General features: G+C 43.3%; 1 protein-coding gene across 2 annotated transcripts in view; it reads left to right on the top strand.

Moving 5' to 3' along the window:
- Positions 1-24453, top strand: part of eml3 (EMAP like 3) — a 45456-nt gene that overhangs the window by 6000 nt on the left and 15003 nt on the right. The window contains exons 2-9 of one of the 2 annotated variants that reach the window (XM_071926061.2): positions 13932-14108; positions 14600-14711; positions 14958-15476; positions 17344-17460; positions 17745-17773; positions 22156-22191; positions 22830-22950; positions 23842-23991. In XM_071926061.2, coding sequence (XP_071782162.1) covers positions 13932-14108; positions 14600-14711; positions 14958-15476; positions 17344-17460; positions 17745-17773; positions 22156-22191; positions 22830-22950; positions 23842-23991 — 1261 coding nt within the window. The remainder of the gene's footprint in view (positions 1-13931; positions 14109-14599; positions 14712-14957; positions 15477-17343; positions 17461-17744; positions 17774-22155; positions 22192-22829; positions 22951-23841; positions 23992-24453) is intronic. The other variant, XM_071926062.2, reaches the window with a different exon arrangement.

The following is a 24453-nucleotide window of genomic DNA, read 5'->3' as shown; positions in this document are numbered from 1 at the left end:
AACATCAACTCAGGTTAAGGGCTTCCCATAGACAACCAAAGTAGTGTTGATCAATTCTATAATATGTAATCAATCAAACTGCATCATATCCATTATATCAGAGGTGGACGAAACTAACTGGGCCATATCCCATTTCCAATAAAAGGTAATATTGACCACATGCTGTATATTGGCAAATCCATACATCAGTCTAACTCTATTATGAGTGTGGTCGTCAATTGGAAATAAGTAGCCTACTGACTACTACTGTTGAAACGCTCATCTTAGACCATGATCACATAGGACACTTACGAACGCGCTTGTGCCTTCATTTCAGTTATCTCACATTTTGGAGACAGTGCGTTTTGAACATGTCTCAACGCCGCTCGTTACGTCAATGTCACCATACTCGGTTTCACAAGCTGAACAAGCCGGTTAACAGCTTCACTGTCAGGCGAAAACAGCCCCAGAAACAGACTCTTATCTGGTTGTAGCTCTTGGAACAAGATGATAAACCTGCGGCTGCTCTGTTCTCCACATCCTCCACTTCTGAATGGAAGTGCAGGATGAGCAAGCAGAGACATCGCTGACTCTCTACCCTCCATTTTTATTCTCAACAATGTTATCCCCTTTGTTACTTCAGGTTAGCCTGGCAACACTAATTAGCTAGCTTGCAAGTTGTAAACTGTGCTGTTGCATAGCGATGAGAATGATGTAATGCTTCTTGTGCTCTTTGACCTTCGCTCCCTCTGTCTCAGCTGTGTCTGAGCGGGAGAAAAAAAGCCTCCTATCTCATCACAGCCTGAGGCGCCATAGCACAATTAGGACTCTTTGAAAAGTCACCCGGTTTATGAGAATGATCTCTTGATCTTTACAGGTAACGCACTGAGGACTTTGATATATTGCGACAAGACAAGAGCAGATGCAGATAAGGCAGCAACATCATAGATTAGAAACACATTTAGATAAAAAATGCAATACGGGGAACTCGGCCTATGCTAATGAAATCTGCTGCTTCCAATCTACCGCTGGCTCAAATTGTGCCGGATGAAAAAAAGGGAGTTTTTGCAAACTCGTATATCAACCAGTTGGACAAGAAAGACTCTGTAGCTGCGCGTGGAGACTTAACAAAAGAGTCAGTTTGTTCAGTCCAAGAGCGCTTTGGCTGTGCAGCCGTCAGGCCGCCCACAAGACCTGGAATGACCCCCGAGCCTTTTCAGCAACGTGAAAATTAAATAGAGGAACTGTTCGCCCCGGCTTCGGGATCAAATTCTCCTCCTTTCTCTTCAAGGGTCGCTGCATGCTTGTGGTTTTCCCATTTGAATACCAGCACCCGCACTCAGGCCTAGGACTCGTTTGTCCCATTTGTGATTCACCAGCAAAGCATGGCTTCAAGTGAACAGATCTGACTAATTTCCTTGCGTAACCTGAGCCACATAATGATAATCCGTCATGAAGGTGTTGGTGTTTCATTTCATTCGTCCCTTTCTAACCTCATGACTAACTTGGTTTTGTCTTTAACTGCTGTGGCTGTTTGGGCTGGACTGATGGGTTTTTCAAGGCCGGCACCACACTGCTAATTTTGGATTGAAGCTGTTAATAATTTAAATTTGACCATTTTCATGCCCCAAAAATCCCCCCCAAAAAAGTATTCACCGTTTCCCCCAGAGATGTATTCTTGTCAGGGTGGAAAATCTTCTGAAACAGCATTTAGGCCATCATGGGACACTAAACAACAACCTAACAACTTTTTTCAACCTTGTGCAGCTCTCCCTCTCATCTATTTTCTTATCACTCTCCACTTTATAGCAAATATCAGCTGAAATTCAGGGCTTTTCATAGACAACCAGTGTAATAAATATGTAATCAAACAGTGTGCATCATATCCATCATATCAGAGGTGGACCACACCGACTGGCTCACACCTCTGTTTTTTGATAAAAAGCCAATATCAGTCTAACCCTTGACAGTTTTCAGGTCTTTCAAGTCAGTGAACTGAGGGAGTATGAATATTTCCAGAGAGAGATTTGGAGATTGCCTACTGCAGAATTCCAGTCCAGTTGCTGTGAGTTTGTTGTGGATCCGATTCCAGCTTCCCTTGACTTGTTGCCAAATGGCTGTGATTCACCCGCAGCCTTGGCTTGTTACTGAAAAATGAAAACAAGAAAACCAGACACTCAAACTAGGTGTGTGTGTGTGTGTAGTGTGTGGGTGCTCATGCTATTTGTATGCACCGTACCCTGTGTGTGCACCACTGCATGTAATTGCATCTGCTGTGTTATCTGTGTGTGTGTATTTTGTCAGGGTTAGACCGATCAGTTTGCCAATATATTTGACTGATATTGTCTGTTATTAAAAATTAGATATCAGCCAGTCAGTATCGTCTACCACTGATATGATGCAGCTTGATTGCACATTTACTACACTAGCTGTCTATTGGAGACATTTTGATCCGATTCCACAAAAGTATGCATGAATATACAGTATTTGCCATTGTTGTTATATTTCTTTCTTTCTTTATTTAAAAAACCTTGGACCTCCACTCCAACATGCTTTAAGACATCACATACCATATCTTGGCTGTAAATATCTGGTTGTGACGTCATGTCGGCTCGTCGTTTGTGTGTCATGTGTTGTCGTCCATTTGGCCACTTATCCACAGGAATAAGAAAACTACACCACCAAACTACAAAATGGACCTAGAAATGCAAGGTACATCACCAATAGCTGTGTTTGAACAGCGTTAAAGTGTTTTGGGTGAATGTTTCTTCTCAGGCCAACACGCCAATTGCGCTGTTTACTCGTGAATTTGCCCCTGAGGAAAAACCGTATTAACCATCCCTCTTTCCTCCCCCCCCCGGCCAGCCTTCCTCCTTCTGCACCTCCTGTTCTCGCATATAAATACCAAACGTCCACTAAAAAGCGGACCTTGAAGAATACCACTCCCTAATTGGTTCCTCATGGGGCCCGAACTGGAATATTGAAGTCCAAAGCACCTTGATGCTGTCGTCAACATGCATCCTGAAATGCAGCGCTGTCGCTAATCTCTGCGTCAGTCCGGTCTATCTAGGGACAAGTTATCTTTTTACAGGGATATGAGGCCATGACTGCCAATTTGGTGCCACCACACCCACCACTGCTTTCAAAAGTGCTTCACCAGATCTGTTTTTGGCACCGAGTCGAGATCCCTGTACTTAGTAGGTTGGTTTTATAGATGGGCTAAATGAATGGAGTATTTTATTGCCTGGTTTTACTGGTAGTGGCTGTGTTTAATGCTAAGGTTAGTTACAGCTGGGGTTAGACCGATATGGGTTTTTGATGACAGATACTGATATTTTTGGTTTGACCTTTTTCATGCCACAAAACTCCAGCATTTAGACCACCGGGCCGAGTGTTTGAAGGTCGGCATTCTGTCCGAAGACACCCCAGTCCGTTACAGCACCTGGTGTAGTGTTTTGTTGAACAGAAACCTGTTTGAGACCCCCGATTTGGACCATGGGAGACTTAAGGGTCCTCTCCAGTCCTCCTCCAAGAGAACTGTGGTGCGGTTCATTAGGAGTGAGGATGTCATCCAACCAACTACAGGTTCGGATTACGTTCGTAAACGCAAGGGTTTATGGGTATAAGGTAGGGCTGCACGATATATCGTTTCAGCATCGTCATCGCGATGTGCGCATGCGCAATAGTCACATCGCAGGACATGCGATGTCAAGTAAGGCAAATTAACTCAAACACGTCATGCTACAACTTTTTTGCTGCTTGATACAAAACGAAAACTCGCACGGTTCTCATTTTCCATGACTAACCTACAGAAGTCTGTCTGATATAACATAATTTACTCCGATTTAAGGGTTTGTTATAAGAGTAGCATATGTTACCTTTCCAGCTTTCACGGCTCCGAACCGTAGTTGGGAAGCCTCTGGTGTTGTGCTAGCCTACATTAGCTTAGCCTGGCTCGTAGCTGGTAACAAGCTTTTTACTAAGAGTCCGGACCAACTCTGCAGTGGAGAACCGGCACTTTATTTCGGTACAGCAGCGAACATAATGCACGGCCTCTCGATGACGTTCTAAGCTCTTTTTCCGCTAACTATGCTAACTTTACTCACTTAGCATCCTGCAACTCACTCTGGCTGCGGCTAAAAACACACTCACTTCCTACTACGTCACCCGCGCTGGTTACCCACAAGGCCACCTTCTTAAAGGGGCAAGGCTTGATAGAGCTATTCAAGTCATTTGGTGAAAATTCCTGTATTTTTTCATATCGCAATACATATCGCAGAAAAAAAAAAAATATTGCAATGTAAGTTTTTTCCAATATCGTGCAGCCCTAGTATAAGGAGACAGATGTTGACACCTGACAGCCAGCAGTTCCTCATGCTTAGAAACAACAAAATGAAGTCTGGGAAGATGCTCAAATTCAGCTATTTCTTCATGTGTTCGTAACTGGTGTGAACACCAGAGAAGAAGAGACAGACCATCACATGCTTAGCTAAAGTTAAAGGGACTGGAATCAGATTTGTTTTGATCCCCCAGCCCCCCTCCTCCCAACCACCACCAAAATCTGGTGAGATGGCAAGTTACCAAACTCAATAAACTCAACAAAATAAAGAGTAAACAAGCTACTTGTGAGTCCATGTGACTTTTGCTTACAAGCCCTGGTTTGCTTGTAATTGGGCAGTGTGAACCCAGTGTTTCCCACAGGTTGTCAGTTTAAACTTTTCCATTATGGTTCTGACCCAAAAAAACAACTGTAGTTATGAGCGTATCCTAAGATTCTCCATTGACACCCAGGATAATAATAATAAACATAGTAACATATTCATGCTGTCTCATTAGAATCAGTTCAGGTTAAGGGCTTCTCATAGATAACCTTATTGATCAGTTCTATAATCAATCAAACTGCATCATATCCATCATATCAGAGGTGGACCTCACTGACTGGACCAGATCTAATTTCTTATAACAGCCATGTGTTTTTTAATTTGATTTGACACTTGCATAAAGACCGCTCCTCTTCTATAGTCAGCCATTTCCCCTCATCACCAACAATATTTTAGTCATAGACTCAAACTAGTTGAAAACAAGTTGCTGCATTGCATTGTGTGTGAAAATAGAGTGTGTTCCTTGTGAAAGTCAGGAATTATGGTTCAGGAGCTTGTGTTTATTCATGTGTTCGGCCTGCAGTGGAGTTGCACAGACTGACTCTAGACTAGGTAGGAAGTGACTTGCATTATTAATGGGCCTTGTACACCTCTGTCTGTGTGTGTGTGTGTGTGTGTCCCTGTTCAGTGCACACATGGGTGCATGCAACAAAAGTTAGACCGATATATGAGTTTGCCAATGTTGTCCTTTTATGAACAAGTAAAGAACAGTGTAGCTGTTAAGGGAATGTTCTTCTTATCAGGGTGGAAAAGCCTCTGAAACAGCATTGAGACCATCATGGGACACTAAAACTCTCCACTGAAACCCAGACTAATGAAATTATTTTAGGGTTAGCAGCTCTTTAAGACAGGTGAACCATCAGTAGACGACACTGACTGGACGATATCTGATATTTCATAAAAGGCCAATATCGGCCTCATATATCTGTCTAACCCTAACCTGAATTTCCAGTTCATTTTTCGACCACACATCTGTAACTTCATGCTTCGCGGCTGCTTGGCTAGATCAGTCGAGTCCACCCCCCCCCACTCCCCTTCATCACCATGTCACTGGTTTTTTCCTCCCATAGGAAACCAGCAGGATGGAACAAAGCCTATAACACAGCTGAGACCCATCCACGCCATCTAGTTTTGTATACACCGCTAGTTACCCGGCTTCCTCCATGGCTATTTTTTACAGTACATTTATTGTCCGCTACTGTGGCGGATGTGTTTTTGAAGGCCGATATACCAATATTTTCTGGATTGAAAACACTGATAGCTGATATTCAGCATCTTTACATTTCAAATAAAATGTAATTTATATTTGTATAGCACATTTCATACAACAATGTAACCCAAACAGTTGAGGGTCATGAAAAAGAAAGAAACAATACATTTATATTTAAAGAAAAAGTATGATTTAGAAATAATTTATTTGACCATTTTCATGGCAAAAAATTACACTTCAGTTCAGTTTTTCCCTCAGAATTGTATTCCTGTCAGGGTGGAAAATCCTCAGAAACAGCATTTAGACCATCATGGGACACTAAAACTCTCCATTGAAACCCAGGATAATAATAATCATAATAATATATTCATGCATACTTTTGTGGAATTAGATCAAAATGTTGCATTAGAATCAATTCAGGTTAAGGACTCATAGACAACCCATAGACTACCAGTGTAAATCAATCCTACAATAAATATGTAATCAATCAAACTGCATCATATCCATCATATCAGAGGTGGACCACACTGACTGGACCAGATCAGATTTTTAATAAAAGCTCAATATCGGCATCATATATCAGTCTAACCCTATAGCTGAGGCCCATTCACTGCATCTAGTTTCTTATCCTTGGAGTCACCTAGTTTCCTCTATTTACTGGGTGGTGTCCACCCCGAGCCATGTCATTCCTCTTCTTGGCCAATCGCCGGGTGTTTCCTATCCTTCAACAGACTAGTATACATGGGTGTGTGTGTGTGGTGGTTAGAGGGTAAATGCTCTTCAGCGTGACGTTGTGTTTATCTTATTGCAAAAGCGTATCAATCCATTTTGCTGGAGCCAGCCAGCTAGAGTTAAGCCTCAAACCTTGGTTCCTGTCCAGGCTACAGTAGTGATATGCGACGCATGCATAATGAATCTGCAGCACATGAGAACTTCCCACTAGTAAAAACTAGGGTTAGACCGATATATGGGGCCGATATTGGCCTTTTGTGAAATATCAGATATCCTGAAATCCTTAAACTATCAGCCAGTCAGCGTGGTCCACCTCTGATATGATGCAGTTTGATTGATTACGTGTTTGTTGTAGGATTGAGCATGCATGAATATGCGATTATTCTTAAGAGCGTGGGTTTAAGTGGAGAGTTTTAGTGTCCCATGATGGTCTAAATGCTGTTTCAGAGGCTGCTCTTCCATGGTAAAATTAAAAATACTGGAGGAAACACTGAAGCCATGTCATTTTTTGGCCGTGGAAACAGTAAAAATACAAAATACTGGCTATGGGCAGCTTAAATACAAAAAATATTAGTATTATTAGCAAAAAACCCAACCCAACACATCAGTCGAATCCTAGTGAAGACAATTTCCCACCCAAAGAAATATTGAAAAACCAAATCAAAGAGCGAGAAAAATAGCTTCTGCAGGAAGATGGCTGACAATAAAGCTTTACCATTAACGTGTTTATCCATCACTGTCTCAGACTTAGACCCGAATTGAGTGTCTTTGGGGTTTTTCGGGGGAAACTTGTTTATTTACTAAGGATGGCAGGTCTTTGAAGCAGCTCGTTGACTGATGAAGCCTCTTTTTCCTCCCATCGCAAAACGGGAGGCAGGAGGCTCATCACGGCCATTAGCAGGAACGAGCGTTTAGCATGTGTTTCTGCTTTCCTCAGCCTTTTCCACCCGCGTTTTCAGAAGCAGCCCCGCAAAAGGAGGGCTGGAATGTTTTAATTGTTTATCATCAGGTTGTGTTTAGTGAGGGAGTGCTTTAGGACGGCTATTAATCCCCAGCCCGAGTTGAAACTTTCTCTTAAAGTCTGCACGGGCGAGGAAGGCTCGGCCCACGTGTTTTGGATGGAAGCCTTTCTCAAGATCCCGTGTGATCTGGTGTGTTTTATATCTCCCCCATCATCCCCAAGACATAACAACTTGCTGGATGACATTCCTTTGCGTGTGTGTGTGTGTGTGTGCACACAGGGTATCTGCAGGTCCTTAAAATGTCTGAAAAAGTCTTCAAATATGTCAATTTAAGGCCTTAAAAAGTATTAAAATCTTCTTGAATCCAGTTATTAACACAGTTATTCTCTGTTAATAACACAGTTGTACGTGTGTTAGATGTTCCTTAACAGTTAATTTCCTGGTGTTCTTTTTCTTATTCTGCCCATTTCTAGTTTCACAACTTTCATTAGCTATGTTCAATCAGACGTAGGCTGGTTTTGAAAGCCTGTTTTGGTTTTTAAATTGGTCTTAAATCCAGTTCCAAGTAGCATTAAAAAGGTCATAAAAAAGTCTTAAATTTGGCTTGCTGAAATCTGCAGAGAACTTGGTACAAGCGTGTGTGTGTTTGCATGTATACATGTGGGTGCATGATATGTGTACAGATGCATTTGAGAGGGTCTGCATTGCAATGAATCCACATCTGCATTGCAATCCACAGGACACGTGAGCAAATACAGAACCAACTGCTTCTTTTTTTGCAGCTCACACTTCCTGCTTAGCTTGGCCTCAATTGTTGTGCAGAGATAGCATGTGGTCTCGCTGGAAATTCCCAATGAGCCGCTTCTATCACTCGGTGAAACACTTCCTTTGCCTGCACTGGCCACTGGCCAGAGATTTGTGTGCAGGCTTATGCGCTGACAGACCGGGGATGAAGTGTAGAATGTCTTATTAGGAACCTGCAGAGACAAATTATTTTTGAAACAATGCAGTTACACCACAGGCCTTCATGCTGAATTCTGAATTTGCTGTGCATATCTGATTTCTTTTGGATGACTGTTCAAATCTATTCCAAGATGTAACTCATGTCCCATACCGATATGAACTGACAGCGATGTCGAAAAGACATGTGCACAGAGTAACAATAGCAAAAGACGTCACATCCATTTCTGTTTGAACACATTTCGGTTACGGAATGAGCCTTTAAATTGGACATCTGATGTAAATTTGCCGTCTCCCCAAATACCAATCAAGTCGACTATTTGTCTTTCTTTCCATCATTCTGTCTGGTTATCTTCCATGGTAACGCTGGCTCAGCCAGGCTGGCAAAATTATGACAGTTGTCTCAGGTGAATGATGTCAGATTTTCTGATCGTCATGGCAACATTGTCAAATTCAGTCACAGCGCTCAAATACAAGTCGCATGTAGGTTGCATGTCTTTTGTACCACATATGAGGAAATGGAAAAAATGTGACTCCATGCAGATTTTTGCTGTTCACACTGTTTAGAAAGCATCAGATCTGTGTCACATGTAAGGGAAAAAATCGGAATTTGGCACACTTTCAGCTGCAGTGTGAACGGATCCTGATGCCTCATGTTTGGTCAGAGATCAGCAGTGAAAACAGGCTTCATGGCATAGTGAGAAGTTAACGTCCAGCTGAGAGACAGGCTTGTTGTGTAAAGTAGACTCTGTATTTGTCATAATCCTGAAGGATACTCGAAACGCATGACATCAAAGTAGACCTAATGACTGAAAGAATATTGCCACTACCGTCAAGCTGGATTAGCACCAGAGGCATTTTGCAACTGCAGCGATGATGAAACTCCTGTTCCAGTGAAAGAAAACATCTTAAAAGAGGCCGACGTCAGTGCGCCACTATGAATCATATCCCTAACATGCCTTAACAGCCACTGGGTCTGCGGGTATCTGGGTGTCTTTACATCACTCAGTTGGCACATGCAGTGGCTTCTTGCTGATGTTGACACTGCACCATCCAGCTAGCAGCTACCAGGTCAAAGCAGCTTCCAGAGAGGGGTGTGGCTTCCGGCAAACTCCACGCTGTGTTCCCAATCCTAAGAAGTCAAAGGGAATTGTTGGTTTGATTTGTAGTCTGACACTCCCTCTTCCTCCTCCTCCTCCATTCAGTTCCCATGTATGAGTAACACATCATCTATCTCCAGCAACTTCTTCCTACCCTTCCCATAGAGTAACCTGTCTAGTTCCCATACTCTGGTTAAGGTTTTATTCAGGTTGAGTCTCGCTGTTGCCAGTAATAAACCAGTTAACAGAATATGTTGATGGTGAAAACCCTAAGTGAAAGCAGTCAGATGTTTCCAAGGGAGTAGGTTTGATTTTGACATTGGTAGGGACACACATGGGGGAGGTCCGGAGGGGATGTAACCCCCACTGTAAGCTGAGGCATTTTGCATTTATGATAGACTTCTGACCGCCATTTCATGTCATCTAGAGCCTTAATTTATAGATAGTTATGGTAGCCAACACACTCATTAACAGACACACAGACACAGGGGTGTAGCACATTAATGAATCCTTTACTCAAATTTGCCAGTTGAATGGGACTTTGAAGAGCACATTTTGTTTTAAGGCAGGTACTGTGCTGTTTCCTATTCAAACCAATGATCTGTAAACATGTATTTACATTTAAAAAATAATAATAATAATAATAATAAGATATTGTAAACTATATCCAAACCTTACATACAAACAGCTGAGTGTCCACTGTCTTGCTCCTATTTGAAGGAGCCAAACACATGCCTACGCCTGTCATTAACAGAAATGAACTGTTGGCATATTTGTTTTACATCAGTGTTGTCCAGTGTGTCCTGATGGACATGGCACACAGCAGCATTGTTCAATCTCACTTGTGACATGTAGGCTACTTACGGTCGTCACTCATCACAGACGCACGCAACGCGGTACTTAAATAAACTAACTTTAATGGCTAAACACAACTGTTACTAATATAAAATAGGATGGAGTCTTCACTTGCATGCTCGCCGGTAGGCGGAGCTTTGGCTCTTCTTGTACACAGCCCACAGCATTTCATACGTTAGCAAGAAATGGCAAAGCCAATCAGCGATTTTTTGGGGGGGTTAGGGAGGCGGTGTCACGCCAATTTTTATCCGGGCTGCAAAAATGGTCCAGGTGACGCAATGACATTCTAAAACAGCTGTTATTATACTAAAGTTTCGTTACAGCGTCCATTGCTATGCCGACACAGGACTCCAATGCACTACACCAATGCAGCGGGACTCGTAGTAGAGAACGCGATCTGTTAACATTGACTAGACTCTGACGGACAAAACAACGTTTATTGTCAATCAAAATAATTGCTAGGGACATTTCAGAGTCGCTTGATATTGGTAGGGACACGTCCCTACCGTCCCTACCCAATTCTACGCCCTTGGATGTTTCCATGCCACAGTAACCAGTTTAACATGGGAGGAAGCCAGGAATCTTAACCAGGTTTCTCATAATCAGAGTATGAACTAACTGGGTTATTCTAACCCAGTTATGATGTTTACATGGGTCAACCCAAAACCAGGATACTTAAGTAACTGGGGTAAGAAGGGAAATGGTCATGCATGTAAACGTAGCCAGTGTTTCCCATAGAGGTTTACTCTTCATATAGTGGAAAAGCCTCTGAAACGGCGTTTAGACCATCATGGGACACTAAAACTCTCCACTGAAACTCATATTAATATATAATGACAAACCAATATATCAGTCTCACCCTACTCTACTGCAATGCAATGCATGTAAGTCTTCACATGTACCTCCCTCCTCCTGCTCATTCGCCGTCTCCTCCTGCGATCCTCTTCTCAGGCCTTGTAGGCTGATATCCAAGTTCAAATCTTAATGCCTTCTTCATGCTCCAAAGAAGATGACTCATAGCTGCAAACTTCATTTCCTGTAACCCTTTACTAAGCGGCACCACAAGACCTAGTTGGCAGGTATAATGTAGGCTTAAAGAACTATTCCGGCGTGATTGGAGTTTTTGCTTATTCCTGCATTCCCTTAATTTGCATCACTGTAGATCATTTCCCAGTGCTTTTATCACATTATGAGATGTTTGCTTAGTTGTTTTTCCAAGTAATTATTTTGAAACAAACTTAATATTATGAGTTACTGGATTCGATACAGACTGGGTTATTCCCTTTGAATATTTTGTGTTCTCTTAATTTAATAGATCAGTCCTCAAAGGCATTGCATAGTAGTAGCCGCCTACATATTACTGAATTGAATTGCTCCAGCATCACTGGCAACAATACCCTGCTTTATTAAAAGTGATCATAGATGATCCAAGGAATAACCAGATCTTAATGGGTAATCACTATGCGGGTAGCGATGGTTAGCTTGGTAGTCATAAAAAGTAAAAGACCTAAAGACATAAAAAAAGACATAAAAAGTAAGTGCTAACAAATCTTTGACAATAAATAAGCTAATGTGATTGCATATTTTATTCCACCATATTGTAGCCTTATCTTATTGAGGATGCAATCCAACACCTGTGTCTGTCCATGACGTTAACCACAAGACTGAAAAGGCTAATAAAGTATATTGCATTGATTGATTTTGTTCAAAGAAGTTAGATTTTGCTTCATCTGACCTGTTAGCTAGCTAGCCAACTAATTCGTAAACATTGGGGCATGCCTATGATTGCGGTGGCACCCCTTACTCCAAACGCAACATGTCTTCTTGTAGCTGCATTGCATTCTGGTCTGGTGAGACGCGGTTCAAAATGGCGGCTCTAGAAAGAAGCCCTCGCTCTTTGATTCTGAGGGACTGACACCAAAACCGTTTACCGCTGATGTTTTAGATCGCTGAAACATTTTCTGATATCAAACTCCATTGTAGTGAAAAATAACCAACAAAGTGGACCCAGAAATATAAATATATTATTGCTAAAAGCTGTTTTTTTTAAACAATGCTTTTGAGTGGATTTCTCCTTTAAAGCCCAATGCATGTCTTAAGTGCCAGTGACCTTCATTTGGAGTACATTTACTGGCACTACGTAATTCCAGGTTGTGGATCTCTGCTAAAATTGAGTCGATGAGGCTTAAAGGGTTTCTGCAGGGAGGAGCGGTGACTGAGGACCTCTTACCTACTTATTTCTGAGTGGGCAGAGCATTTCCTCAGAACTTCCCTGGCAGTGAACGGTTGCGCCGTGTTGGACTGTAATGCAAAAATAACACTTTAAATGGCTGAGCGAGAATGTAGTGGCTGAGCAATGATGAAAGCTAACAGTAGAGAAAGCACAGTGACTGGAGCCGAGCTGAATGACTTGAGAGCATGAAAATATCCTCTTGATGCTTGCCATGCACAGCTTTGTTCCATCCAGTGACACAAGAACAGAGGGAGTCATTCCAGTGACACAGACATGAGAATTCATCCAATACCACCCAGCTGCTACATGCACACACACACACACACACACACACACTCTCATACACATGGTGTTTGGACCAGAACCAACTTCCCTGTATATGCACGCACACACACACTCATACGTGCATTTTGGACCAGAATCAACTATGTCCCACATGCACACACACACACACCAGAACCATGGCTCCGCTCCACACACACAATGGGGTCTTTGAGGCCTTGGACACTCCTCTGTCTGCGCACAATGAGCTAAACATCTGTAATTCCCTCTCCAAACGGACAGCAAACAGCACGCATGTAAACACACACACACACACACACACACACACACACGCACACACAGTAATGGAAGAATACTGAGGGACACCAGAATGAATGACTGAATCAGAACTTTTTAGTTAGTTGCAGACAGTCATCTAATACAGAACTGTTAGCACGTATGTCGGTCCATTACGTCTGCTGTTGTTCCTGATATTTCCATCCAACTGTCAAGCGAATTTCACGCAATCTTTTGAAATGTTGCAAAAAATTAAAATGCCAGTTGGGTATGCTTCCATCAAGTTGTTGTTGTCCTTTAGTGTCAGCTAACATTGGTTGATTCCATGCTTTCATCTGAAGGCAAAAACAAAGAAATGCAACTGGCAATATTCTAATGTACTATCCAATGCTCATATACACACAATGGAGACTTATACATGTTAGAATTTGGCCTATTATTGGCTTATTTCACCTGGACTAATGACATAAGAAACACAATGTGCAAAACAAATTCTGTTGAATACTTTTGAGGCAACTGTATTATTAATGACATCAAATTGAATGCAATTTTCATGTTTATGTGATTATATTGTATGAAAAGTGTATCCGTACTTCTAATGGGCTTCTAATCTGCTTGTAATGAAACTTCACGTAACGTGTTACCATGTTCCTCATTGGCTCTACTGGTGTCTTTACTCAGATGATGTGTCAGCAGACAGCAGCGCAGAATTCCCAGACCGAGCGTCCCTGATGGAGGTGCGTCTGCAGGCGCAGGAGGATGAGATCACGCTGCTGAAGTCATCGCTGGCCGACGCCCTGCGCAGGCTCCGCCTCCACGATCAGCTCCTCCCATTGCTTAAACAGCAGCTCATTGCAGGTGGGTGATCTTCACCCTCCTCCATGAAGTCAAGAGCTGTGATGTCACATGGTTGTAGAGGAGTTTCATCATATTTGCCAACCATTGAAATAATTACAGGCAATTGTTGATAGCTATAACAAATAACAAGTTGGCCAAGAATGTTCTGCTGTTGAATGTTGTGTGGGGGGTGTGCATGACTGCATGAGTGAAACTGTGACTTTAAAAACTCCACCTGTTCACACCAAAGTGCTAAACAGTTCATACCGTAATTCCCCTAAGCACTGTGCATAGCAAAAAGCGTTACACACGAAGAGCCCAGCTCTTCTAGAGGTGCTCCTCCCAAGCACCTAATAATTGATTGGTGGTTGTTTGCCTCATGATGATCACTAACTGGAGGTCAAAGTTTACCCTCCCTTCGAGTTTCCTACTACACCTCTGACTATACTACAAATTCATCTGTACCGATACAAAAACACTCCAACCTATAACCAAACTGTTGTCCCCCCTAGTGAACCCGGGTGCAGCTCGGGTGCTGAACCAGGTGTGCTGTTCAGATGGGTGCACCAGCAGCCGGAAACTGTCCTCCAGCTCAGCACCTGACGGACGCCACACTGCCAGCAGGTACTGAACCAACACACGAGACTCCAAAGGACGGTCTTACAGGGACGGGGAGGAAGAGGGACTTGCCCATCATCATTGTTTTATTGCAGTTGATGTATACCCATAATGCTTTGTCATCTAATGGTTTGTTATTTGTAGCTCACAGCACCAGAGAATTAGTTACATTAGTAGCATGTTAGTCCATATATAGTGTTTATATAATGTCTGACCCTTCCCTGTTGATCTCAACTTTTTAACTATCTCTAGCCAAGTGTCAAACAGCATTGTGACCAATGAGAATGGCCACATAGGGAGCCCAGTGTCCCTGGAGTCCAGGTCCAGAGCCCCCACACTGGACAGGTCGACCCAGACAGAGCAAACCATACTGGGGCAGGACGCTGGGCTGGACAGGGTCCCTCTGGCTCTCACCAGGGCTGTCCAGAGCCTGCAGCTAGAGGATGCTCTCCCTGAGGGGGAGCCTGTGGCGGAGGGGGCCCGGGCAAAGCTCCACCGCGTCCCAGGGCTGGAAGAGGAGGATGAGGAGCAGGAGGAAGACGAAGAAGTAGGAGGGGAGCAGGACAAGGAGCTAAGCTGGGCATCGTCAGTGGAGGAGCCCATCCAGCCCACCACCATCCGAGGCCTCCAGAGGGAGGACTTCCAGGACGCAAACGGCTCTCCAGAGGAGCAGAGCTCTGCCTCGCACTCCTCGGCCCCCAGTAAAGACCAGAGCCCCACTTCCCGCACCGGACCCCTGTCCCCCATCCAGGAAGGAGAGAAAAAACAGCTGTGCGTGATCTTGACACCTTCCAACCCATCACCTATGTCTTCATCATCATCCTTGTCTTCTGCATGGCTTTTAAGGACAAATCAACTTTCTCCTGATCCTGACTTGTGTAACTGCAAACCCCAGTGCTGGAGCCCATATGAAGCAATCAGATTCAGGTTGCCAGGTTGTGATTACGCCGGGTTATAGTAGGAAACCCAAGGGGGATGACATGTTCTGTCTTCATGTTCGCTCCAGCCTCCGTGTGCTTTCTTTTCCATGTGTTTGAACAGGGGGCTGGATGTGTGGGATGGGAAACATAAGGCCCCAGTGTAACATAACGGCGGCGCTTGTCCACGCTGAGTGACATATCCAAGATCAGCAACACGCACACAGATTTGAGCCCAGTGGAAAATGTGATGTGAGGGTAATTGAACACAGCGTCATGTACAGTATGTATACAATAGGACTACGGTCGGATAAGCTCAGGGGGCTGTTTGAGTGCAGAGTGTACTGCCATGTCAGCGCCTCTTTTATGTAGCATTCAAGGATAAAAAAATGTTTAAAAATGGCAGCTCTGTCCAAGCAACATACGTCAGAGTTAATATCCATCAAAAGGAGCTCAACATCGGTCCTCTCTGTTACAGCTTAACTGTAGCCATAAAGAATTACAATTGATAGTTATGTAAGACACTGCAGATGTGCAGCGTTGAGACAGTGCCACTAAGGATCCGCCACTCAACTGGGTTTTGCAGAGACACAAGCTCTAACGCTTCCTTGAATCTTCAGATTTTTCAGTGCAGCTCTACTCTAACCTGTTGATCAGCCTTTTTAACATTTTCTTCCGCACGTAAATCAAGGATTGCATGCAGTGATCTGTTCTCCATTGTAAACTGTGCTTCTTCAAACGGGTTCCTCCATTCTGCCTGTAGCAATCAGAAAATAATTGTTACAATACCACATTACTGCTGCTTTTGTTTACTTGTGTACGTGCTCGCGCGTGCATGCGTCCTCTTTTCTACTTCCTTGTTGTGGCATGTCAGACGGTTTTGTTCGATTGATAACATATGCTCTAAGTCCCTCAGTCCAGCTCTTTCATGCCCCTCCATGGAAACCAGTGGTACTGGGAAAGTTGTACCTCATTATACACCATAAACCATTTAACACTTTCAGGTAAACTCAGGTAAATTCTCTGAATGCGGCCAAGTTGATTAGTACAAGGTACGTTATCGTAAATTATACTTAGAGTAGATGGTAAAGGATGGGAGGAGGGGTGAGGGGTGGCGGGTAGCAGTGGTTGGCAGCTGAGTTTCACTTCCTAAATCAGAGGCTGGTGACGTAGTCTGCCACCAGTACCATTCTAGTCCCATAACACTTCCTCTGATCACTGGTTCCAGTAGAACGGCATGTCACCAGGAAACTGGGGGTGTGTCACAGGAAAGCCTTAGACACAATAAGACATTAATAATGACTCACAAGTGTGTGTGTGTGTTCTGGTGTGTGTTCTGATGAGACAGGACATTATTTGGGAAGTGAGGTCATTTTGGCCAGTCCTCACTTCTACAAGGGGCAATTTTAGGATTAGGACATGGGTTTAGGGTTAAAATTAGAATTAGGATTAGGTTTAAAGTTAGGGGTTAGGGAATGAATGTAGGCAATGGAAGGTCCTCACAGGTATAACAAGACAAATGTGTGTCTGTGTGGTTGCATTGCGTGTGGTGCATGGGCATGCATACATTCACACTGGTGGATATGGCTATATTTGCATGCATGAATATATTGGGTAAATGAATGCATATGTGTGGGATTTAGTGTGATTTAGCGTGAGTGTTTACTACTTGCAGCTGAAATTGAATCCTCATGCAGACTCCCTGTCCTCTGGTCTTCCAGGGTTCGTAGGAACAGTGAGAAGCTGGGGAAGGACGGCCCAGAAAGGAACAGGAAGCGCCTGGACAAGAAGGCAGCATCCTCGGCCAACCTCCTCACCCGCTCCCCCAGCCTGGAGAGGTGAGCCACGCTGCCATCACTCACAGCTGTCACCACACATTTATACAGCTCACATTTTCCTATCGCTTCTACAACCTTACATTTTTCACCAAATAGTCACTTGCTGGAACACCAGTGGCCTTTATATTCCACTATTGAATAACAATAAAATTCCATTCCCATGAAAAGCCTGCTGATCCCCAGAATGTGATTCCAAGCCAGCGGTTGAGGGGACAAACACTGGTTTGTCTGAACCGGTTTTGATATGTCTGTCTAACTGCTATGGTTGGTTTGTTTCTCTACAGCCGGGCCAAGGAACTTATCGCCGGTGCAGGTAATGTATCTTCAACCTTTTTTGTCTTTTGGCTTGTGTAAAATTAAGATTGAGACTGAGACTGAGATTGAGATCACTATGGTGGCCAGATTATACAAGTTATCTGGAATTTGTTCAGCCATATACGTTTTAAGCATATTCACACAGAATCTTGAAGACCTTGGCTTGCACATTTCTTCAGAGAGGTCAGAGCACAAGGTTGCCTGGAGCACAGTTTGGGGTGATGAGTGACTTTCTCAAGAGCAGTTCAGCAGTTTTCATGGGCATTGTAGATGTAATAATGGCCACCGTCCAGTCACCAGCTAATCAGGAAATCAGCTTCTCATTGGTGCCGGGAACAGGACCAACAATCTGTCAACCTGCTAACACACTGGAGTGGTTTATTCCACTAGATGCCCTATTGACTGTAATGGTCTGCAGGCTCTAGGCTATAAGTAGAAGATTAAACCTGGAGTTTGCAACCTCAGTGATCTCGCATCAAAGTAATAATCCACAACCTTTTTAATAGAAAAAAAATTATGTAACATAATAGTGATTCAACCTATACCCAAATTACGTATGTAACTATGGTTCTACGAATGGATGGCGTCAGTATGGCTATCAGAATGAATCTTATTCCTTGTGCTCTGCACAGGTCGAGGCTTTACTACTTCAACTTTTGCCCCGATGGAAATTTGACAAGGTTAAAATACATAGAAAAAATACATAAATAATGAGCACATACAATACAAACAATAGTAAGGACCAATAGATAAAGCCACAGAGATCTCAGACTAGAAATCGAGTACACTCCTATTATACTAAATTGCTACATGTATAAAACTGCGATAAAACAGTCATTAAAACACTTGAAAGGAATACATTTTTCTTTAAAAAAAAATATATTAACAACAAATTATAACAACATTCACTTATGTGACGTAAGCTGATGCGCCCTAATGGTATATAACCATATGTCAGTCTACAATCAAGTTTCGCAGAATTTTCTCGCCCAAAGATTTCGAGTGACAAGGCCTACTGACGGTCAATCAGGTATTTGTAGAACCATAGTTACATACATAACGTCCGCTCTACTACATATCTTCTTGACTGTCAGTACAGGCCGCAAGGAATCACCATTGGCCACTGGCTTCCATTGGAGGCACAAAGTACTAATGGTGAGAGCATGGAGCTCGCTCACTCGTTTGGCAGAAGTTACCGCAAGGAGCAGCGCCGTCTTCATTGACAACCACTTTAACCCGGCCTCAGCAAGATGCTCAAATAGTGGACTGGCCAAGAGGAGATTCCAAGATGGGACCTTGACCTCCTTAGGCGGCCACATCCTTCTTGTCCATTTCAAGAACTGACTAACTGGTGTGAATGCCTGATCCTGTGAAGTGTAACAGTGATCAGGGGGAGTGGGGGGAATGCATACAACAGCTTGTCTGGCCATGAGTGGGATAGGGCATCCATTCCCAAGGGGACACTCACCTCGTTGAGGGAGAACCAGAGTGCAGTAAGAAGTTTCTTTTGAGGCACCTGTGCCTCCCCAAACGCCCCTGCCATGATGGTCCCATGTTGGTAAAGGCTGGCTCAATTGCTGCCTGAGTTCTGGGGCTTTCTCTGTGGCGGGCCAAAGAGTTTACCACAGAAAGAGACTTGCCCATGCCTGCCATACGGGCGGCCGTGTCATAAGCCCGGAAGACAAGGTCGTCTGTTATATGACATTGTGGTCTCGGGCAGTGGGGATTGTCTCACATAGCGTCGTCGGGAGAAAGCGCCACAGAGGCAGTGCAGTGGTTCACTCGGGGGGATGTGGTCAAGGCCATGTTCCTTAGCATTATGCATAGCAGACATGCTATCCATGCTGTGGTGGGACAGATCGCAAGGACACCGGTTCAGTTCCCTAAGGTGGGTGAACCCTCAGCTTGTGGCTTATGGTGCTTCTGAGAGCAAGAATGCTCCTGGCAACTAACATCTGAGGCTGAGTCCCGAAAAACCAGGGCCTCCACTTGCCGAAGCCTTTTCTCTCTAACAGAGAAAGGTAGGATACTGCAGTTGATGCAGAGATCCGAAAGGTAACCCTAAGGCATGTGGGACATAAATCATGCCAATCTTCCTCCTCAATCTTCACCTTTAAAGAATAAGTTTGAAATACTTGGACCCGCAGACAATATTGGCTCCTGAGTCAGCTTTCGGTTGAAATGGCAAGCTCCCATTGTTAGCCTCTTGCTGCTAACAAGCAGTCCAACCGGGATATGTCAAGACATCAAACAAGGGTTCATTCTTCAGTGGGACAGAGATCAAGCTGGTCAATTACAAATGTCTGTAGACAGGCTGCATAGCTTCAACGGTGGCTTCTACACTTTCCAAAATTTATTGATCATTATTGTAGGCCATTTTGCTCAATGAGGGAATTTTCCCACATTTTCATGGGTCCTGACTCCAACATTGGCAAAGCCTGATTTAAACTACTCTTGCCCAGTCAATTTCCCTCTGGTTCACATGTGTAGGAATTCATACAAAAATCTCTTGCCCTTTCCTAACCAATTCATCGAAACCACACTTGTGGTTAGCGTAGCTTTTTATGAGTTGGCCTTTAGTGTGGTAAGCTCTTTTTTAGGCCTCATTCCCAAAGTAGAGAGCATAAGAGGACAAACTCTCTCTCACACTGATTGTCGCTTTGTGAAAGTCAACCCTAATGAGAATTCATTTGGCGGAAAATTGCTTTGATTTGCCTATCAGAGCAGCATAATAGTCTCTGAATTTGATCATTGGGCTGCTTGTTAGACAGGGTCTTTTTGACAGGGAACACAGTACAAGTATTTGAGGAGTCAGTGCTTTTTAGCCTTTAAACAATGATGTACGTCCAGCTAAAATAGTTGGTGCTTCAACTACAACCAGAATACTGTGTTTATATACCACTATTATGTCTTTAGCAATAATTCTACTTGAAGAGTTGGCAGGAGTTGGACGTTTCTTGACATTGACACGTTTATGCTTCTAATGGGCTTCCAATCAGCTTGTAATGCATCACAATGACCTTCAAGTAAAGTGTTACCAGAAGTGTGGCAGTAACCAAAGAGTGATGGCAGGAAAGTGTGAAGAGACAAAGGATACAAACTTCTCCTGAGGACAGTTTCCCTGGATATGATCTATATTAAACCTGCTTCACTTAAGTGTCATATCCTGCTGAAAGCATCCAGGTCATTCAGAGTCCATCTCCATGGCTTTACCACGCCCTGAAAATGCCAGAAATATCACTCAACAGGTCGCTGTGATCACAGGCCAGGGACGTTTTTCCCTCTTTTTTTTCCTTTTTTTACTCACCATCGCTTTTTCATGCGAGTCCTGGCAGAGCGAAACACTGGAGGGCCTGTTCGGGCCGTGGGCGCTGCCTGGAATCACATTCGTTGTGGTTAGCCGAGCCGCCGCACCACTCCGACTTGCCTGACGGGATGATGAATGGCCGGCTCGCCGGAGAAAGATGCCAAAAAGACATTTTTCTTTTCAAGTCTTCCCATGCTCTCTTTTGCTTTGCCCCTCATTCTGTCTGAACCTCTTCATCACTCTTACTTTCTCTCCCCTGTCTCAACTGATGAGTGATAGTTGTGCTCGGTATGAGTTAAACTTTCTTAATTAGTGTTGGGTTCATTACTTAAAAAGCTAATATATTGCTCATTACTTGTTAGTCATTTTAAAGGTGATATCATTACTTATTACTCCCTGGCAGCAGTAATTCATTATACTGCTCATTGTATCACTTTTCCATTACATCCCCAAAATTGGCAATTGCATCCTCTCTCTTCTTCAAAAGGTCATCAGGTAGGCGTCCTGGTGGCTCAGTGGTCTAAGGCACATACCATCTCTCTCTCTCTGTAAATGTTTACTGTCTCTCTACTTTCAACTGTATAATCAACACAAAAATGCCCAAATAATAAGTCATCAGGATAAGTTTCCTCTGTTGTGAATGATCAGGTAATCAAACAGTGTTGATGTCCAATGTTCCTGTTGTCCTTTCACTGGATAAAATCAACCCCCCCCCCCATAGCCCTTTTACCACCGGTTCACAGCCGGACAGACAGATGTTTGAAGCCCCGACTCCCAGCTGTAACATTTCAATCTGCCGGTCCTGGAAGCTCATCCCCACGCCACACTCCTAGTCTTATAAAGTGAATTGACAGTTGCCAAGGTGACAGGGAACCTCAAAAGGGGAAAAAATACTCTAGTGGAAACCCACTCCGAGCTCATAGATCTTTGCCCTTAGAAACTGGGAATAGATCCCCGGGGATCCCTAATGTCAAGGCTGGATTGGCTATGGCTGGAATCAGCTGTGATTTAAAGCTCAGAGGATCTTGGTGTTTATTTGTCTGGCTAACCCCTTCGCTCTCGTTCTCACACAGGATCCCCCGGGTCCCGGAGAGGAACCTACAGCCAAGGTAGACCAGCCTGTCATGCCGTTATGTCACTTTTTATTTTAAGCACTTTTTATCCAGGGAAAGTCAATTGAGCATCCTGCTCTTTTCCGGCAACGCCCTTCTTCACATTCACACACGCATACATATTTACATTATGAATATGCTATCCAGTACAACCAGTCGTCTACTCTTGGCCACTCCGAATTTCCACTGGAAAGTAGTTGGGTGGGGGGGGGGGGGGGGTTATGGGTCAAACATGTCTCATTCACCCATATTTTCCAGGGATTTGAACTAGCAACCTTCTGGTCAGAAGCATGCTTCTCTGCACACAGGCTATGGGAAAGGGAAATGGGAAAATACACACACAGTTAGTGGCTAAATGGATTAGTGAATTAGTATGGGGAATTTCTATATCATATTTCATTCAGTTTTCAAATTGGTATATTGGTAGTAAACACTGTTTCAGGCTGACATGAATCTTAATAAAATAAATTGTACATCATAGTAAGTCATATTATACTGATATAAGCGATATAAGGATAGGGTGTTTTAAGGAAAAATACACAAAAATGAACATTTATGAAATATAATGCAGTTTTGAATTACCCTCCTTTTTATTTACCGCTAATCACTGACCCTCATCTGTGTTTGCTTTTCAGGACAGTCAATCAAGATGTTCATCCGTGGCCGACCAATAACTATGTACATCCCCTCTAACATCCAGAACTATGAAGACCTGAAGATGGAGCCTCCCTTAGAGAAACTGGAGCTGGACTGGGTGTATCCTTCCTAAATGCCACAGCAGTTCTCATCCAGTTATGCATATTTATGAGAACAGGGTTGTTTTAAATTCAGACACTATTGATTGAACGTGTGGTAATTAATTTCCTGGATTCAAGCCATAGAGTATGTATTGCTTATTAGCCTGGAAAGTGTCTCTCTAAAATAACCCAGTGTCCTTGGGAAAAAAAGCCGTCACCCCAGCCAGGTCAATAAGAGCAGCGTCATCCATAAATTAGCTGTTAGAGGTGAAGCTGTGGGTGAAATTGTCTTATGCTTAAAGGAACAGTTCACCCCAAAATGAAACTCTTGTCATTATCTACTCACCCTGATGTCAATGGAAACTTCGCACACACAGCAAGTTGGCTACTACAGCTCCATGATAATCAGACTTCTAGCTCCTGCATCATAAACCAGGTGTTTTATAGCCAAACAATGGCACTGTGACTCGCCAGCCAATAGAGGAGATTGGGGGTGATGCGTGTCAGCACAGAGAGCTTTCTATTGGCTGAGTCAGCTGATTTCCTTATTTTGGTTGCCATACCACGACAGAAGAAGTTGCCATTTCCTCTGTCTAGAATAACGCTACGTAACGAGCTAAATTTTGGCCTTTTGGACTCACAGTGTAAGCGTTTGGCTACAAAACACTTGGATTCTGCTGTACACATTTTTTTAGAGAAATTTGATGGTCATTTTCTTCTTTTTGGAACTCCGGACCCCGTTCATTTAAATAGTTTGTTAGAAGGCTGAGACTCGACATGGGAGTGAATAGATAATGACATTTTGACATTTTGAAATTTTCATTGCTGGCTGAACTGTACCTTTAATTAATTTGGACTGATGGACCTATGAGATGCTTGAACGATGCCACCTTGACCCTACCCCGCCTAGCTACGGTTACCGAGGCCGGGATTGCCGTGCCAACCTGTACTTCCTGCCGTCGGGCGAGGCGGTGTACTTCATCGCCTGCGTTGTGGTGCTTTACCACATCAACAACCGCACACAACGCCACTACCGCAAACACACCGACCCAGTCCGCTGGTCAGTGGATATTGGACAGAATTTATATATATCTAATCTATTGGCTGTATCAAAAGATTCGATAAAATGCAACTGTACTGATTGATTCCCATGGGGAAATTGGGTTGTTGCTGCAGCAAATAGTACAGTAATAGGATACAACAAAGAAAAATGGAATATAAAAAAAGACTATTGTAAATGAGGGGTAGTACACATAGCAACAATTACCATACAATAATGTAGAAAATATTAGAAAGTAGAAATATAGTAAAAAAATATTAAATATCTGAATTACAAAGAGTAAAAAATATGAAATATCTGAATTACAGCTTGTATGCAGGGTGTGCAAAAGAGAGTACTGAGCCAAAAAAATGAATGGAACATATGCAAGAAAATATAAAAAAATCTGAAATCTATGCAATGTGAATGTCATGATATATGCAGTATATGAGAACAGATGAAATCACAGATGAGAAAAATATG

This window comes from Centroberyx gerrardi, chromosome 23 (assembly GCF_048128805.1).
Source record: "Centroberyx gerrardi isolate f3 chromosome 23, fCenGer3.hap1.cur.20231027, whole genome shotgun sequence".
Taxonomy (NCBI): domain Eukaryota; kingdom Metazoa; phylum Chordata; class Actinopteri; order Beryciformes; family Berycidae; genus Centroberyx; species Centroberyx gerrardi.
The sequence above is the reverse complement of the archived record's forward strand: the minus strand, read 5'-3'. Positions and strand labels throughout refer to the sequence as shown.